This window comes from Haliotis rufescens, unplaced genomic scaffold, assembly GCF_023055435.1.
Source record: "Haliotis rufescens isolate VD_foot unplaced genomic scaffold, xgHalRufe1.0.p SCAF_10, whole genome shotgun sequence".
Taxonomy (NCBI): Eukaryota; Metazoa; Mollusca; class Gastropoda; order Lepetellida; family Haliotidae; genus Haliotis; species Haliotis rufescens.
Window position 1 is genome coordinate 14,896,965 of NW_025963780.1, and position 20,603 is coordinate 14,917,567.

Consider the following 20,603-nt stretch of genomic DNA (forward strand, 5'->3'; position numbering starts at 1 on the left):
ATTAATGAGTGAATATTTGTTTTATTTGTGCTAAGATGAACTTGTCTACAACCAGAAGCTCCTGTGACCTCAACTATTCTATTCTACCAGAGGTTACCCATATTCGCATTATGACCTCTGTTGATCTTTATTTCCTGGTTCAGCTACGGGCACTGCTGATTGTTCTTTCACAATCTTTATCACCTGTACTCCTACTGACATAGGTTATAAACCAGGGGTCCGGAAAAGTTAAAATCCCAATCGGACATTTGCATTTAGGCCACGCCCCCTTCAAATAGCGTATTTTAGTACGACTTTTCACACACATTACAAGTTGTTACGTATTCATAATATGATGAATTATGAATTGTTTCAATTTAAATTGTTTAATTCACTGGACAATTAATAACAAATAATATCATTTTAGATATACCGGTACAGGGAAAACATACGTTTGTTTCTGTTATAATAACGATCCAAAAGAAACTTTACCAACTGAAAATATAAATTTCAGACAAAGTATAATTTTTTTTTCGATGAAGTCTATCTAAAACACATAACCTAAATACAACAATAGTGTGTGCAGAAAATGTGAATCGTCTGTTACATGTTTGCGAGATAACACGCGAAAAAGTGAAAAACACATGCACCACGGACAACTGCAAATGCACGTGCGGGTAAGGGTATAAAACGATTGCAACGGCAAGTCAGACATCCACAGTGATAAAAAACCACAAAAGAAATGCCACGACTCGAACAACGTGAACGAGCCTTGGGTATGGTACAGATGGGAGCCACCCACGCCCATATTGCACGAACCTTCGGTTGCTCCCGTTTTGCCGTTACCAACTTGATGCAACGTTACAGACAGACAGGGCGGACCGCTGACAGGCCAAGAACAGGCAGACCCAGGGTGACCACGCCCCATGATGACCGGTACTTGCGTACCTTGCACCTACGAAATCGCTTCCTGACAGTGACGTCATCGGCGACAAATGCCTTAGGTCACAGGGTTAGTCGACAGACAGTGATCAGGAGACTCGGGGCTCATGGAATCAGGGCTTTTAGACCATACAGAGGACAGCTATTGACAGCGCAACATCGTCGTCTGCGATTGAGATGGGCCCGTACGACGTTGGCAACGACGTGACTGGCAGAGGGTTGTCTTCACTGACGAAAGTCGATTCTGTATGTTTAGGGCTGATGGAAGACAACGTGTTTACCGCCGAAGGGGTGAAGGAACGGCGGCGTGTTGAGAACTGATCTTGGCCCTCCAAGAATGGCATCAAATCCCACGGGACCTCATCAGAAGACTGACTTTTTCTGAGCGTCGAAGAGTTTTTGCGTGTATTGAGGCATTTGGTGGTCACACACGCTACTAATGACTTGTTATTGAATGTGAGCGATTGTTTATGTACTCTGCCTATTGTCCATGATTCTGAAAGCTTGAGTTTTGTACCACACCCAACTTTGGGGGGCTCTGACGTCATTCTCGGTCGCAGTATGATTGTCATTTTCAGTGTTGATTATGTTGATATATTGATCTTCTCAATACACTTTACTTCATGCATGTATGTTTTGTTGTTTTTGAGCAAGAGTGATTTCAAACTCTGGTAAAGTTTCTTTTGGATGTCAGTTTATAATTATATGTTTTATAATAATGTACCTCATCTGAAGTATATGTTTACAGACACTGTAATAACCTATTTCTACTCTTACTACAGTGTTTATTCTTGCCTGTACATCCCAGCATATTAACAATTAAAAATTCAACAATATACTTGGTTCAGATCTATATCATCATTATTCGTTCTAAAAATGGCAAAATTAAATGTAAGAGTAAATTTTACTAATGCTCTTTCAAGACATATTGAAGACTTACCCTAAAAAACATCAACTGTAGTTAGGTGCTCACACACATCTGGCAATGTGGGGTTCCAACATGGTATATAAACACGGAACAACAAAACAAGGGTTACAGTGTGGAATGTTATTTATATACATATATGAATTACACAAACTTGACAATCAGACAAGCTTTGTCTGGGCATGAAAGTAGGGCAATAGACTGTACTAGTATCCTACTTTACACAGAGAACACAGCTGTTCCAGTAATGATTACTAAACATTATAAGTCTTTTAATGGCATTTCGAGGTGATGCACAATGGAAGAGATCTTCTGAATGTCAACTTCTTTATTATGAGGAACACAACTGTTAGGTAATAGCAATGGCAATGGTAGGTAATAACATTTGTCTATATGTCCATTGCCATTTCCATTCCTTATAGCTGTCAGTGCTAATTACCCCCTGCCTCCCGTCATCACCTATCAGCGCCAATGAACGGGTGGCTCCCTTGTTAAGTTTTCACCTTTGTTATCTTATTACTTATGTTGTTCTTACAGGTACATATATATGTTCTCTGCCTCATAGCATTACTTCACCTGATGAAAGAGTAAGCATATACTCCGAAACATTGTGTTCCACATAATAAAGAAGTTGACATCCATAAATTCTCTTCCTAAAAACATTATAAACTGCAAAATACCTATCTATAGCCACTGCAAGTGACATGCACACATGATTTACACAAAACCCATTTAACATGGAGGGTGTCTTAGTTCCTTTTAATGAGTATTAGTAGGGCGAATCCCTCAGTCAGGTTACATCAGTTGAATAACAAAGACATCTATCACACTATGTCGTCCATATGGCTGAAGTAGTGACACCGCCTGTTCAATGAAATGTAAGGGTCATTGGTCATGGACACAATACTTGGACATGGTGTCACAGATTGCAGCTACAGTAGACAGCCAGGAGGAAACACGCCCTCATCCATACACTTCTGTGATCACTCAGTAAAGCAGAACTATCTTTCACTATTTCATGAAATGTTAATTACTGGTATATTTGGCCATGAGCTCCATTGTTCTTTGTGACAAGGTACACTGTTTTGAGACTAGTACTGCTGACTCACTATGGCACCTTATGGGAGCAAAGGCTGGGATATTTATATCAAATATTGTTTTTGCTATACATTTTTATGCCAGTTAATCTCACTGGAATTTTAACAGTAGGTAGTACCTTTCCTTCAAAGAAAGCAAAATTAGTTTGGAAATAATGTTTGGAAAACTGAATTAAAACAAACAAAATGTTTGGGAAATTACACGATGCTAACTGATGTGTGCCCAAACAGTAAACTTGTCCTGCAGTTGCGTTGCCTGCTGCGGAGGTTGAGCTACAGATGGGCTGTACCTTATTCCCAATGTTGGGAGTGTTTGGAGCTAATTTGGAAGTACTTGCTGCAACCCCACTGTATGGAGTACATGATGAGAGGAGCACAATGTATACAAGCCATACCACAACCATGACATTCTAAGCATTTATTAAAGGTGGTATGTACATGCTCCACGGTAGCTCGTGGAAAGGCAGACACTAACTTGTGATGGGTACATTGGATGAAACAATAGCCACACATTACATAATATTCACTGGTACGACAGACAATCGTCCAAAATGAGACATCTGTTTTCTCAAAAATCAACATGCACATTCACCTTCAACAAGATCAATTACTTATTGAAGTTTTTCATTTTCACCTACTGGGATATTATTCAGTCCCCAATATCACAGATTTGGTACCAATAGAAGCATGGTGCAACACCTCAATGGTTCACAGTAGAGAGATGACAAACAGGAACACAAATACATACTAAAACAGATGTACACTGCTGCATATTTATTTGCTTCTACCTACAGAGCACCCAAGAAACTGCATTCAAAGGCATTACGACCTGTGTTTGAACTGCCTGCTTTGATTACACACAGAAGCGGGAGGTGCCACTCTCAACATGAACATATGCTGATGTCACTTCATCATAATTATCTTCCAAACTCCAATGTTGAGCACTATGAAAACGTAGTGAGGTGGCACTGAAGCTCACTTGGATGTGTAATCAACAGTCTGAAATGTCAATAAAGACAGCCACTTAAGGATAGTGGCTGTCAGGATTGATACTTAAATATTTTCTACATAAATATTGAGGACTGATTTGAAAATATAATATCATAAGTAGGGGTGCAACGATACAGGAAGGTAAAGATACGTATCTCAATATTCAGGTCATGATACGATACGTATCTAGATACGCAACAAAACAGATAACAGTACTCATGTACTCAAGCATTTATTAAGTTTCAAGACTTCAAGCATGTTAAGATTGGACCTTTCGTGATTTTGGAAGTCAAAATTATTTGACAATATCAAGACTATTGAAGTTGTGAAGCTTCAAAGTGGGACTTTCTCAAACTTTCCTTCAAAACACTTCAAATTTCAAAACACCAGAAAATAATCAATGTACTTCACAGTCTGAATAGTTCATCTTCAAGTTCTTTTTCAGAAAAATTAAAATGTCAACAATGTAAAGTGACAGTGATGCCCTCTGAGTACTGACAGTGTCTCAGGCTGTTGAGTCTTAACTGAGGTTGATGACCAACACAAAAGTACATGCTCTGCCTACCTAACATAATCTACCATGTACACAGTTTTAAAAAAGATTAGAATTGTAGTTGTTTATGATTCATAGTGTAAAAAAATATTTATCAAGTGTAATGTGCTTTCAAAACACACATTGTCTCCCTTCCGTGAATTCAGGTGAACGAACATGTATAACAAACTTGGTCAATAAAAACATGAAATTTGACATTTTCCAATTGCCACAAACATGACTTAACGAATAAAAGTATGGCATTTATAATGTATGTATCCATTCTTTGGCAACTAAAGTTGGTTTCAAGGGGTCAAGATGGGGTAATATGAGTGTGGTTGCTGTAAATAACAGTGAGTTGTGGGATCTACCTATCACTTCATGCACAATTTCGCCGAGTTCGCGCTTTATTGAAAGGTGGAATAGCTAGGAACACTGCTCTTAAGATTTGCATTCAGTACCGTGGCGTATCAATAAATAGGCCCACGTGTATCGTATTGTGGGTCAAGTATTGTGATGCATTGGAATATCGATGTATCGTTTCACCCTTAGTCATCATAAGCTAGACCAGAGTTCACCTTCCTCTTGCTGTCAATCTGAGAACAGAAGTTCACAGAGTCAATATTGCTTTCAGGGAATGTAAGAGCATAGTCCAAACAACATGTGTCAAAAAAGACAGAACATTTGTTGAGACCCACTACAAATCACACTTTGAAACAAATGACTGAGTAATGGCCATACATTGCTTTTTTTCAAAATGATTGCCATGGTGACAATGTTGAAAATCAGAACTCCAACCTCTTGGACAATGTCATCATTGGTGGAAACAAACATGGCAACTTTCAGCTTCACTGGATCAGTGGTCTCTGAGGAGGTGATATTTACAATGTCAGAAAATTGCCCTTTGAGATAATTTAGGAGCATGGTCAAAAGTCTAAACATGAGAAAAAGGTAAAAATCAAAATACTGTGAAAAACGGAACATATGTGTTGAACCTCACTACTAACTACATATAAAACAAAATATAATACATTTCAAACACAAATAGCTGAGTAATTGCCATAGCTACCACAACACATATGATCCCATATACAATATTTAACATAACATGAGGGCTCGTCAAAAAGTTCTAAGCCTAACAAACGAAATTGTGAAAGGGTTTTAAAGGTGTTTTTTTCAAATAATCTCCCTGCTTTTCAATACACTTCTCACATCGATAGTGAAGCTTTTCAATTCCAGTTAGGAAGAAGTTTTCTGTCGCCACCCTGAAAAACCCATTCACGGCAGCTTTAAGGTCATCGTTGTCATCATAGCGCTTTCCATGAAGTTGCTCTTTCAGTTAAGGAAACAGATGGACATCACTTGGTGCCAGGTCTGGCGAGTATGGTGGATGAGGAAGCGCTTTGAACCAGCATTGTTGCACAGCATCCTTTGCAAGTTGGGAGGTGTGAAGAGGCATTTTCATGAAGTAGTAGAACTCCAGCACTCAGCTTTCCCTTGCCGCTTTACTTTAATAGAATCTCTCAGGCACTAAAACAAATCAGCATAGTAGGCACTGGTAAACGTCTTTTGACATTCTAAGTAATCAACAAGGATCACACCCTTTGCATTCCAGAATAAAGTGGCTGCAACTTCCTTTATGGATCTTGAAGACTTCTGAAGAATTTCTTTTTGTGCCAGAGAAGTGGAATGGAGCCATTCCATGGAATGTTGATTTGACTCGGCATCTTAATCCCATAAACTTGTGACATGCGGTCAAGAATTTCTTGGAGAGTATTTACTTGATAAACTGCTTGGTACTCGTTCTTTTCCATTTCTTTGACCATTTGGACCCCTATCCCCTTGAACTGGCTGTCACTAATATACAAACGGCCTCAATAGACTAAACACAATTGCAATGAACTACTAAAACAATGTACTACATTGACTAACAAGTTAGTCAGACTCAGAACTTTTTGACCAGCCCTTGCATACAAAGATTCTACATATGGTAGCTCTGTGATATCAGCGCTACACCATTTAACCTCATGTCTGTTTTCTCTTGTAACAGAGAGCGTATAAATAGAAACACAACCTGAAGATTCTTTTACACACAAAAATTTTTCATCAACTTCTGATATGAATGCTGGAAATGTGACAGTGCCCTGTATATTTAAGGGTTCATGAAGACTACATAAATAAAAATATGCCTGTATTCATGTTAAAGTGTCCTCATGGGTTTTATGCTCCACAACGGGCACATATAATAGATATACATGTATTCAGTAGGAGAAAACTAGAAACTTGAAGCTTCACTTCTGTCCCTGGTTCAAATGGTCCATAGAACCTACAGATACCCGTGATCAATTTTGCTATAAGCAAACATATGTCCTCTTGGGATTTGGTGGGAAAATGACATGGCCAGGTTCAGTACACATGTACAACACAGAATGGAGTACACACTCTCTCCCAAACATAGCCAAGTTCCTATTTATGAAGCCATTACTCAAATGTTTTGATTGCTGATGAAATATTGCTGTCTGAGCAAGGGGATTGCTCTAGATGTGTTGTGGAGCTCCGCCTGCTTCAGTGTGTGGCCTGAATGTAGTACATTAAAGTGGCTTCTCTTCATAGCTTAGTTTAGGGATCCACTACACAAAATTGTGGAAAATAAAATGTGCATTAGAATCAAAATTGTAACTGTTGACACTGCTTTTTTGTGTTTTTCAGACTAATTTCAGTAATGAAAAATATTTTATAGTAGGTAAATGTAGGAATCAAAGACTTGTTTTTCATATCTAAACAGCTTTTGTTTTAAGAGAAATTTTGTCTACAGACCTTACAGACCCAAACAGTGACTAACAAAAACAGCAAGAGGCCTAAGGCTGAATTTAACAGGTGACATTTTGCATAAGTTGTACCACCACAACAAAACTGTTCTTCTACTAATGAGGCTGAATGAAGATTTTAGTCATCAAAAAGTATCTTTTCTGTGATAAAGAACAAACACAGAAGTCTCTATTATTGGCAAAACAGTCCAACATATGATATGGTAGACATCACTAGCTAGGCGTTTACAGGAGATTACATCCTGAGACCCCTATATAGTCATCTTGTAGCCGAAGCCCCCAGTGGGCCGGTGTCTCTTGCAGCACATGACTATGATGACCACGAGCAGGATGAGGACCACACCTGAAGCCACGGAGATGGCGATAATGGTAGCTGCAACAGATTGTAAAACACTGTGCAGAATCATTCTGATGTCACATAAATATAAATCGTACCCAAACCAATTTAAACAGCACATGCATAATTATGTGTCACAATTGATAGAATGATATATATGATATGCAAACTCAAAAGCATAGTGTCACTGATAGTTATTTATGGTTAGATGTAAACATAGTTTATGTAGTCACAATACCACAAGAACATTTAAAAGTGAGAATTGTTTATTTCAAATTTTATTGAACGATTCATATTTTGTACGTCATATGTTAAATGTTTGGCATCATTTGTGTGCAGTGTTTCATAGAAAAGCTTGAAAATAATGAAAATTGAAAATCTCACACAATGCATTTCCCCCTTCCTCTTTCAATCCTATATGGTAAAATGCTTGAACAAACTTTCCAGCTTCTAAAAACAAAGCACCCAAACACATCCCAGCATCACCATGGTCACCATCCAAACAAATGGGTCTCTCACTGTTATCCCCTGCACACGACCCATACGACTGATCACTTGACTACCCCTGCCACATCATTCTCTTTCACAGAGCTAACAGGCTATAGGGGTTGAGGAGAGGGCATATAGCTTGTGAGATAGGATAAGTATATAGATATACAATTTGATGGAAAATTTACAAATTTTTAAACTTATCCTATCTCACACTATATATATTTATCCCACAGTTGGATGGTGGGGCGCAGATACCCTAGCCTGTTGTAGACTATAACCTTAACACATACACAAGGAAGCTGGTGCTAAACAGTGAGAAAAATAAATAATCTATAACACTGCCTGCAGCAGTTCAAGGAGGTCATGCTGGGCACGATCAAACTATGGATGTCGTCGCTCTCTCTTCTGCTGCTCCCTATAGGCGCTGTCTCTGACACCCGGAGATGGGTGTCACCTGTAACGTCCTGCATGATCTCCTGAATCTGGATTGCAGAGTGAGACCGAGTCGATCAAGGAAGCTGGTACAGGTATGCCTTAAAGGGATCCTCCCACTGACATTTTTGCTGTGACCGATCCAGCAGGAAGTGAGAGGACATCCAAGGTGGTCGTGATCTTATCCTGAGTCATCACAACAGATAACAGATCCTCTAATAAACACCTCTTCAGGAGACTTAGCATTTGACATTGAAGTAGTAGAGAGCTTCCGCCGAACAATGGTATCCAGATGAGCCAGATCACAGTCATGCACAGTAGAGGGACACAGTTTTGCCAATCAACCATCAATGTAGGGAGCGCTGGTAATCTTAGACAATCTATGTGTGCTGGAATCTTCCACATGAAAGTGAAGAGTCTGTAGCCAATCATGTAATTGTAGGATTTGTTTGGGTGGAGCAACATCCGGAGGAACAGGAATGGCTGAGAAACAATTTGTGCGGAAGTCAAACTGTCAAGAAGAGGTACCACTACAGTCAAGAGCAAATCTGGAAGGCAGAGTTCATATTCACAGATGACAACTAGGAGAGTGGTGATCTACACGAGCATCCATCGGAGATGAAAGTCTACTGGTAGGAGTTGGACGTCGACGGTGGTCATGGTGATGGTGATCAAAAGGCTTATCCCAATGAGGAGAGTGGTAGTAATCAGCAAGGGAGCAAAGTCAGGACAAGATGAAGCATAACATCAGGGTAACTACGCCAGTTAGGATACGTGTCCATGTGCGGGGGTAGCTCTCTCTGTGGTTGCTCTCCGCTGTACCGAGAATGGTCCAAAGCAAGAAAGTCCTGTCGATGAGGATCATAATCATAGGAGCAAGAACGATCCTGTTGACGACATTGATCTCTGTAACTTGATGACAGGGATCGACACCGAGTTGACGAATGCTCAGTTGAGTCTGTTAATAGTCTTCCCCTTTAATCACGCTGAACAGTAGAGTCCTTGCGAGAGCATCGATCCCCAGAGTGTTGATCCCCCAATCGTTGATCCTGAGAGGGTTGATCCTTCAACCGTCAATCACGAGAGTGTCGAGGCCGATTGCTATTCTTGAAATGTTGATCCTTGGTAGAAGCGCAAGATTGACCATTGCTTCGTCGATCCCGTTCGACCAATCCCAGGTGAAGCCTTATTCATCACTGTCGATGGAGAAGCGCAGTATCTTTGGATGAAGAGGAGACATCACCACCAACTCGAACATCATGCAAAGCAGTAAGAGACAAAAGACTGGTAGCTGACGATCAAGGAGTGCTAAGAGGCTTTGATGAATTGACAGAAGAGAGAACCTTGAAAACGTCCGATGTAGCTGGATGTCCGACAGAGGCGCGGACCCGGACGCATCACGAATGGACAGTTGAATCGGCATACAAGGGATGTTGTCGGTAAGGAAACAACCACCGAGAGAACAGGCAAGGTGGACTCCGGAGGTGGTTTGGCCGTTGTAACGGAGGAAGCAAGAGCCAGCCTGGTCGACTACTTAGTTATCTTAGCAGAAAACAGACCATGTTCCAAGTCTCTAGAATTCGAGCGCTGGGCAATTTCCTGTCTGTGGCACTTGCATAGATAGGACTCCTCTGGAAGATGGGCACACAGGAAACAATGCTTGTCGGTACGGCAACAGCCATGACAATCACAATATTGGTTGTCAGGGTCCGAAGTGGAAAAGGTAGTTCTACACTCAAGACTGGCTGTGCGATGTTTCTTTTCTGTACTCATCTTCCCTCAGACATTAACATACAGTCCATATGATGTTGGAGGAAATCCAGCAAAAAAAACTTAAATGTATTCTCTGAACTCTCACTGCACATCTCCACAGTGGGGCAGTGAGAAAGAGCATGATGTTGCAGGGGTAGTCACCTGACCAGGTCAGGTGGGGAACGATGCACAGGATTACAGTGAGAGACCCATTTGTTTGGATGATGACCATGGTAATGCTGGGATGTTTTGGGTGATTTGCTTTTAGAAGCTGGCAAGTTTGTTCAAGCATGTTTAAACATTGGATCAAAAGAAGGAGGAAGAAATGCAAAGGGTGAGATAGGGTTTAAAAATTTAGAGTACTGGTTAATAAAAAAGGGCAAATTCCACAATTTTTCTGCACTTATGCACTAAGTTACATTTCTGGAAATCTTTCTGTGAATGAAGAATCACAGAATTTGTCTAGAACTGATATATTACCCAGCCAACTAGACTGATAACCAAGATACATTGTCACTATCAGATAAAGCATCTGTCACCAGAATGAAGATGTCACACCATTCTACAAGGAGATCCTCACTAGGCAGGCATGTCACACCATTCAACAGGAAGCTACACACTAGACAGACATGTCACACCATTTAACAGGAAGCTACACACTAGACAGGCATGTCACACTATTCAATAAGAAGCAACTCCCTAGACAGACATGTCACACCATTCAACAGGAAGCTACACACTAGACAGACATGTCACACCATTTAACAGGAAGCTACACACTAGACAGGCACGTCACACTATTCAATAAGAAGCAACTCCCCAGACAGACATGTCACACCATTCAACAGGAAGCTACACACTAGACAGTCATGTCACATCCTTCAACATGAAGCTACCCACTAGACAGACATGTCACACCATTCAACAAGAAGCAACTCACTAGACAGACATGTCACACCATTCAACATGAAGCTACACACTAGACAGCAATGTAACACCATTCAACAAGAAGCAACTCACTAGACAGACATGTCACACCATTCACCAGGAAGCTACACACTAAACAGGCATGTCACACCATTCAACAGGAAGCTACACACTAGACAGACATGTCACACCATTTAACAGGAAGCTACACACTAGACAGGCATGTCACACTATTCAACAAGAAGCAACTCCCTAGACAGACATGTCACACCATTCAACAGGAAGCTACACACTAGACAGTCATGTCACATCCTTCAACATGAAGCTACCCACTAGACAGACATGTCACACCATTCAACAAGAAGCAACTCACTAGGCAGACATGTCACACCATTCAACATGAAGCTACACACTAGACAGCAATGTAACACCATTCAACAAGAAGCAACTCACTAGACAGACATGTCACACCATTCACCAGGAAGCTACACACTAAACAGGCATGTCACACCATTCAACAGGAAGCTACACACTAGACAGACATGCCACACCGTTCAACAGGAAGCTACACACTAGACAGAAATGTAACACCATTCAACAAGAAGCAACTCGCTAGACAGACATGTCACACCATTCAACAGGAAGCTACACACTAAACAGACATGTCACACCATTCAACAGGAAGCTGCACACTAGACAGACATGCCACACCATTCAACAGGAAGCTACACACTATACAGACATGTCACACCATTCAACAGGAAGCTACACACTAGACAGACATGTCACACCATTCAACAGGAAGCTGCACACTAGACAGACATGCCACACCATTCATCAGGAAGCTACACACTAGACAGCCATGTCACACCATTGAACAGGAAGCTACACACTAGACAGGCATGTCACACCATTCACCAGGAAGCTACACACTATACAGACATGCCACACCATTCAACCGGAAGCTACACACTAGACAGACATGTCACACCATTTAACAGGAAGCTACACACTAAACAGACATGCCACACCATTGAACAGGAAGCTACACACTAGACAGACATGTCACACCATTTAACAGGAAGCTACACACTAGACAGACATGCCACACCATTCAACAGGAAGCAACTCACGAGACAGAAATGTAACACCATTCAACAAGAAGCAACTCGCTAGACAGACATGTCACACCATTCAACAGGAAGCTACACACTATACAGACATGCCACACCATTCAACAGGAAGCAACTCACTAGACAGAAATGTAACACCATTCAACAAGAAGCAACTCGCTAGACAGACATGTCACACCATTCAACAGGAAGCTACACACTATACAGACATGCCACACCGTTCAACCGGAAGCTACACACTAGACAGAAATGTAACACCATTCAACAAGAAGCAACTCGCCAGACAGACATGTCACACCATCCAACAGGAAGCTACACACTAAACAGACATGTCACACCATTCACCAGGAAGCTACACACTAGACAGACATGTCACACCATTCAACAGGAAGCTACACACTAGACAGGCATGTCACACCATTCAACAGGAAGCTACACACTAGACAGGCATGTCACACCATTCAACAGGAAGCTACTCACTAGAAAGACATGTCACGACATTCAACAAGAAGCAACACACTAGACAGACATGTCACACCATTCAACAAGAAGCTACACACTAGACAGGCATGTCACACCATTCAACAGGAAGCTGTCTTACCAAGGTTAAACTTGAGATCAGACAATCCTCCAATGTGACACTCTGTCTTCCAGTCAGTAGGAACCATGTCACTGGTCAGTGATACAAACTGGTTGAATGGGCACGTGAATTCACAACCTACAAGAGAGAACAAAACAACAGTTCATATATGGCCTCAATAACCAAATATGGAATTGCGTTCCAATACAATCAATACACTGTTGTGCAGCAACTAGCCAGGCATAATGACACTGGGAACAGAAGCCCCAAAATGCTATCTTTGCAACATCATCTCAGATGGCAAAAGCTGTATGCCGATAATGATGGCTTTAACTTGTTCATGAGTAGATCTGTCAAACATTGCGTTTATGAGTAGATCTGTCAAAAGGGCGGTTCATGAATAGATCTGTCAAACATTGTGGTTCATGAATAGATCTGTCAAACATGGTTTATGAGTAGATCTGTCAAACATTGTGGTTCATGAGGAGATTTGTCAAACATTATGGTTCATGAGTAGATCTGTCAAACATTGCAGTTCATGAATAGATATGTCCAAATTTGTGGCTTATGAGTAGATCTGTCAAACATTGCGGTTCATGAGTAGATCTGTCAAACATTGTGGCTCATGAGTAGATCTGTCAAAAATTGCGGTTCATGAATAGATATGTCAAAATGTGTGGCTTATGAGTAGATTTGTCAAACATTGTGGTTCATGAGTAGATCTGTCAAACATGGTTTCATGAGTAGACCTGTCAAACATTGCGGTTCATAAACAGATCTGTTAAACATTGTGGTTCATGAATAGATATGTCAAACATTGTGGCTTATGAGCAGATCTGTCAAACATTGCGGTTCATGAATAGATATGTCAAAATTTGTGGCTTATGAGTAGATCTGTCAAACATTGCAGTTCATGATTAGATGTGTCAAACTTGTGTGTGTGTGTGTGTTGTTGGGTTTGTGGGTGTGTCCTAACCTTGTACTGTGAGTGTGTGTTGTTGGGTCTGTGGGTGTGTCCTAACCTTGTACTGTGAGTGTGTGTTGTTGGGTCTGTGGGTGTGTCCTAACCTTGTACTGTGAGTGTGTGTTGTTGGGTCTGTGGGTGTTTCCTAACCTTGTACTGTGAGTGTGTGTTGTTGGGTCTGTGGGTGTGTCCTAACCTTGTACTGTGAGTGTGTGTTGTTGGGTCTGTGGGTGTGTCCTAACCTTGTACTGTGAGTGTGTGTTGTTGGGTCTGTGGGTGTGTCCTAACCTTGTACTGTGAGTGTGTGTTGTTGGGTCTGTGGGTGTGTCGGAACCTTGTACTGTGAGTGTGTGTTGTTGGGTCTGTGGGTGTGTCCTAACCTTGTACTGTGAGTGTGCACCGTTGTAGGGACTGTGGAAGTGTCTGAACCTTGTACTATTAGTGTGCGCTGTTGTAGGGACTGTGGAAGTGTCTGAACCTTGTACTATTAGTGTGCACTGTTGTAGGGGTTACCTGGTATTGTAAGCTTGTGAGGTGGTGTGTCATCCTTGGGATCAGTGGAGGTGGTGTTCCTGAAATACAGCTCTACATGGAAGTCCCCTGAGGTGTTCTGATGCAGCTCCATGAACACAGTGGCTGTGTAGGGCGGACTCATTTTGTTGTACACACTGAGAGCACTCAGAACAGCTGCCACAGTCGTGTCGTGCTGCAACAACATACTGTATCACTAGTCACAACCTCAACAACGTATCTCTAGACACAACCTCAACAACGTATCTCTAGACACAACCTCAACAACGTATCTCTAGACGCAACCTCAACAACGTATCTCTAGACGCAACCTCAACAACGTATCTCTAGACGCAACCTCAACAACGTATCTCTAGACGCAACCTCAACAACGTATCTCTAGACACAACCTCAACAACGTATCTCTAGACACAACCTCAACAACGTATCTCTAGACACAACCTCAACAACGTATCTCTAGACACAACCTCAACAACGTATCTCTAGACACAACCTCAACAACGTATCTCTAGACGCAACCTCAACAACGTATCTCTAGACGCAACCTCAACAATGTATCTCTAGACGCAACCTCAACAACGTATCTCTAGTCACAACTTCAACAACATTTTTCTACCGGGTATCACAGAAGCAAACATTTCAATGACCTAAATAAGTAGAAGGAAAACTCTATATATTATTTTTCATATACATACATTATTACAAAGATTTTCATCCACTCCTCAACATGACGACATACAAAGCCAAAGTTAACTCACAGCAGAGAACATGTTCATCTTGACGATGTTGGCAGTCTGGTTCTTGATCTTCTCCTTGGCCAGGCTAATCCAGTCCCTCAGTAGCGGGCCTGCCACAACACAGTAACAGTGTCAGAACATTTGCATTTATGCATGTTTGTTTCCATTAACCTAACATCAATTAGTAATCGTCATTGCCAGACATTGTCCTGTCCTGACACCTGAATTTAACTTCAGGAGATGACAATTATTCCCCCTTCTGGTGCAATTTGGAAGTGATGTTTGGCTACTTATAGCCCACTTTTGGTTCATTGTCACTGGATACCTTCAGCTCAGTGAAGAAGAAAATAATGATCTTCAGTATTTTTCATTGCCCAAATCATCTAAATGCACAAGTTCTCCACGAGACTGATCTGTATAGCATGTTTCGCCAAGAAATATTTCACGGTTTTGGAGTTCTGCTCCAGAAACGAGTACTACCCTCAGTTTCAGTATATCCAGATTGTTGTCATGAAAACATAAAAAAAATATATAAATTCGAAATCATCAAAAGTCAGAAGTTCACCACAAGACTGATCTGTATAGCAAGGTTCAATATTTAGTTCAATATTTAACAGGGCGATGGACGGACGGACATGCTGATCGCTATAACCCCTCATTTTTCAAACTGGGGCGATAAGAAACATTTCTCAAGTGGACATAGCACCTCTTTATGACTGAATATTTTTTGTAATAAAACAGTTTGTGTGACTTTTAGTTCAATAGCCAACACTTCTTCACATTACCTCCTTTCAGACGACTCTCTTCCTTGCCGCGGAACATGAGGTCGAAGCCCCAGGCCTCAAGGTCGCGCAGCTTCTTGTATACTGTTGAGTTGACCCAGGTCGGCCATGTGACATTGTGCTGTTTCTGTAACACAGTAAAGTGGACAAATCAGCCTTAGTTGCTCAACCACATCAACCATTTGGACATACACTGGTGACTTAATGGTTTATGGATGTTTTCCTAAGCAATTTGATCATGTAGCTTGATACACATCACAATAGCACCACAGGTACAGAAGCTCACCTGTTTCAAGGGATATAAAACTTGTGTAGTAAGGACATGCTAAACCACCTAGCTCGTCCTAACAATTTGAATTCAATCTGTCCATGGTGCTAGACATCTTAACACTCACGCCTACAGCCAGTATGGAGAAGAATGTGACTGTTAATGGTTTACCAACACTGGGCCAGAAAACAATGCATTTGTGTGTACTTATAGAATAATCCTGAGGTATGAGTGATAACGGAAAATATGTCACGTGAAATTTTAGTTTTAAGTTCCGAGCTTTAGCGAGGATATAGCCTAGTAGATGACAGGAGTTGTTGATATTTTGACGTGATTCGTTGATGGTCGAAAAGGTGTTGATAGACAAACACAGAATCTGGAGACTTGGTGCCAAGCTGTTCGCATTCATGGAGTTCATTTAGTTCAATATCAGACACAGGATCAACTCGCTGGGGTAAGTTTCCTTTTCCTTGTTTTTTAAATGTGACTTTTGTTTTGTTTGATTTTAAAAACCTCCTGAGTAAAGCAAAGTGCATTGATTTCACGAGCAGATGTTGCAATCATGTCGCTAAGGTAACGCTCTATGCTAGCCTTGATCCCCTTCAAAGTAGACAGTCCGAATTATAAACCATCTGATTAACCGGCCGAAATGAAAAATTTGCAAAGAATAATGTTAAGTTCCACATTTCTTGTGTCATGTAAGCCTTCCTGTACAAATTTGAGAAATAAATTCATGTTAAGTTTAGACTTTTTCATTGTGTTTTCATTTTCACTGGCAGTTTAGATCTTATGAATGTCACCATCTTTCACAAAGGCAAACCTGCTTGTACTAAGCCTATGGATAGTGCATGGTCATATAATCTCTTGTGATCCCAGTCATGTGAAGGCAGTAGAAAAACTCGTGAAGCACTAAACATAACAGAAGCGTTTTGTTTGCTTTAAGTTTTTCTGTGCAACAGTCATCTATTATTGTGGGAGATACTGAAGCGTATATTATACACATACATTGCAGCATGGTGTATCTCCTAATGTAGGAGAAATGAGTGTGTTTATTATGTTTTCACTTACTTACCTCACAAAACAGACTGTCAGCTATCTGCCAGATATCTGCGATTGACTCGTGTGATACACCTGTCACTCTCGTGATGAACTCATAGAACTCCTGAAACAAAAGGTACACCTTCGAAGTGACATATTCAAAGTCAGTATTGATTGATGCTGTACAGACAGTGTTGGGGGATGCTGTACAGACAGTGTTGGGGGGATGCTGTACAGACAGTGTTGGGGGATGCTGTATAGACAGTCTTGGGGGATGCTGTACAGACAGTGTTGGGGGATGCTGTACAGACAGTGTTGGGGGATGCTGTACAGACAGTGTTGAGGGATGCTGTACAGACAGTGTTGGGGGATACTGTACAGACAGTGTTGGGGGATGCTGTATAGACAGTGTTGGGGGGATGCTGTACAGACAGTGTTGGGGGATGCTGTACAGACAGTGTTGGGGGATACTGTACAGACAGTGTTGGGGGATGCTGTACAGACAGTGTTGAGGGATGCTGAACAGACAGTGTTGGGGGATGCTGTACAGACAGTGTTGAGGGATGCTGTACAGACAGTGTTGGGGGATGCTGTACAGACAGTGTTGAGGGATGCTGTATAGACAAGGTTGGGGGATGCTGTACAGACAGTGTTGGGGGATGCTGTACAGACAGTGTTGAGGGATGCTGTATAGACAGTGTTGGGGGATGCTGTACAGACAGTGTTGAGGGATGCTGTACAGACAGTGTTGGGGGATGCTGTACAGACAGTGTTGTACAGACAGTGTTGAGGGATGCTGTACAGACAGTGTTGGGGGATACTGTATAGACAGTGTTTGGGGATGCTGTATAGACAGTGTTGAGGGATGCTGTACAGACAGTGTTGGGGGATGCTGTACAGACAGTGTTGGGGGATCCTGTACAGACAGTGTTGGGGGATGCTGTACAGACAGTGTTGAGGGATGCTGTACAGACAGTGTTGGGGGATGCTGTACAGACAGTGTTGGGGGAAGCTGTACAGACAGTGTTGAGGGATGCTGTACAGACAGTGTTGGGGGATACTGTACAGACAGTGTTGGGGGATACTGTATAGACAGTGTTTGGGGATGCTGTATAGACAGTGTTGAGGGATGCTGTACAGACAGTGTTGGGGGATGCTGTACAGACAGTGTTGAGGGATGCTGTACAGACAGTGTTGGGGGATGCTGTACAGACAGTGTTGGGGGATGCTGTATAGACAGTGTTGGGGGATGCTGTACAGACAGTGTTGGGGGATGCTGTACAGACAGTGTTGGGGGATGCTGTATAGACAGTGTTGGGGGATGCTGTACAGACAGTGTTGGGGGATGCTGTACAGACAGTGTTGGGGGATGCTGTACAGACAGTGTTGAGGGATGCTGTACAGACAGTGTTGGGGGATACTGTACAGACAGTGTTGGGGGATGCTGTATAGACAGTGTTGGGGGGGGATGCTGTACAGACAGTGTTGGGGGATGCTGTACAGACAGTGTTGGGGGATACTGTACAGACAGTGTTGGGGGATGCTGTACAGACAGTGTTGAGGGATGCTGAACAGACAGTGTTGGGGGATGCTGTACAGACAGTGTTGAGGGATGCTGTACAGACAGTGTTGGGGGATGCTGTACAGACAGTGTTGAGGGATGCTGTATAGACAAGGTTGGGGGATGCTGTACAGACAGTGTTGGGGGATGCTGTACAGACAGTGTTGAGGGATGCTGTATAGACAGTGTTGGGGGATGCTGTACAGACAGTGTTGAGGGATGCTGTACAGACAGTGTTGGGGGATGCTGTACAGACAGTGTTGTACAGACAGTGTTGAGGGATGCTGTACAGACAGTGTTGGGGGATACTGTATAGACAGTGTTTGGGGATGCTGTATAGACAGTGTTGAGGGATGCTGTACAGACAGTGTTGGGGGATGCTGTACAGACAGTGTTGGGGGATGCTGTACAGACAGTGTTGGGGGATGCTGTACAGACAGTGTTGAGGGATGCTGTACAGACAGTGTTGGGGGATGCTGTACAGACAGTGTTGGGGGAAGCTGTACAGACAGTGTTGAGGGATGCTGTACAGACAGTGTTGGGGGATGCTGTACAGACAGTGTTGGGGGATACTGTATAGACAGTGTTTGGGGATGCTGTACAGACAGTGTTGAGGGATGCTGTACAGACAGTGTTGGGGGATGCTGTACAGACAGTGTTGAGGGATGCTGTATAGACAAGGTTGGGGGATGCTGTACAGACAGTGTTGGGGGATGCTGTACAGACAGTGTTGGGGGATGCTGTACAGACAGTGTTGGGGGATGCTGTACAGACAGTGCTGTACAGTGTTGAGGGATGCTGTACAGACAGTGTTGGGGGATGCTGTACAGACAGTGTTGGGGGATGCTGTACAGACAGTGTTGGGGGATGCTGTACAGACAGTGTTGAGGGTTGCTGTATAGACAGTGTTGGGGGATGCTGTACAGACAGTGTTTGGGGATGCTGTACAGACAGTGTTCAGGGATGCTGTACAGACGGTGTTGAGGGATGCTGTACAGACAGTGTTCGGGGATGCTGTACAGACAGTGTTGGGGGAAGCTGTTCAGACAGTGTTGGGGGATGCTGTACAGACATTGTTGGGGGATACTGTATAGACAGTGTTTGGGGATGCTGTATAGACAGTGTTGAGAGATGCTGTACAGACAGTGTTGGGGGATGCTGTACAGACAGTGTTGAGGGATGCTGTACAGACAGTGTTGGGGGATGCTGTACAGACAGTGTTGGGGGATGCTGTATAGACAGTGTTGGGGGATGCTGTACAGACAGTGTTGGGGGATGCTGTACAGACAGTGTTGGGGGATACTGTATAGACAGTGTTTGGGGATGCTGTATAGACAGTGTTGAGGGATGCTGTACAGACAGTGTTGGGGGATGCTGTACAGACAGTGTTGAGGGATGCTGTACAGACAGTGTTGGGGGATGCTGTACAAACAGTGTTGGGGGATGCTGTACAGACAATGTTGGGGGATGCTGTACAGACAGTGTTGGGGGATACTGTATAGACAGTGTTTGGGGATGCTGTATAGACAGTGTTGAGGGATGCTGTACAGACAGTGTTGGGGGATGCTGTACAGACAGTGTTGAGGGATGCTGTACAGACAGTGTTGGGGGATGCTGTACAGACAGTGTTGGGGGATGCTGTACAGACAGTGTTGGGGGATGCTGTATAGACAGTGTATGGGGATGCTGTACAGACAGTGTTGGGGGATGCTGTATAGACAGTGTTGAGGGATGCTGTACAGACAGTGTTGGGGGATGCTGTACAGACAGTGTTGG

At 42.5% G+C, this 20,603-nt stretch overlaps 1 protein-coding gene across 1 annotated transcript in view; it reads right to left on the reverse strand.

Moving 5' to 3' along the window:
- Positions 1-1,954: 1,954 nt before the first annotated feature.
- Positions 1,955-20,603, reverse strand: part of LOC124112085 (prostatic acid phosphatase-like) — a 31,380-nt gene continuing 12,731 nt past the window's right edge. The window contains exons 6-11 of the mRNA XM_046472025.2: positions 17,301-17,390; positions 15,964-16,087; positions 15,200-15,288; positions 14,424-14,616; positions 12,968-13,084; positions 1,955-7,666 (exon numbers count right to left, since the gene is read on the reverse strand). Coding sequence (XP_046327981.1) covers positions 7,545-7,666; positions 12,968-13,084; positions 14,424-14,616; positions 15,200-15,288; positions 15,964-16,087; positions 17,301-17,390 — 735 coding nt within the window. The 3' untranslated portion in view covers positions 1,955-7,544. The remainder of the gene's footprint in view (positions 7,667-12,967; positions 13,085-14,423; positions 14,617-15,199; positions 15,289-15,963; positions 16,088-17,300; positions 17,391-20,603) is intronic.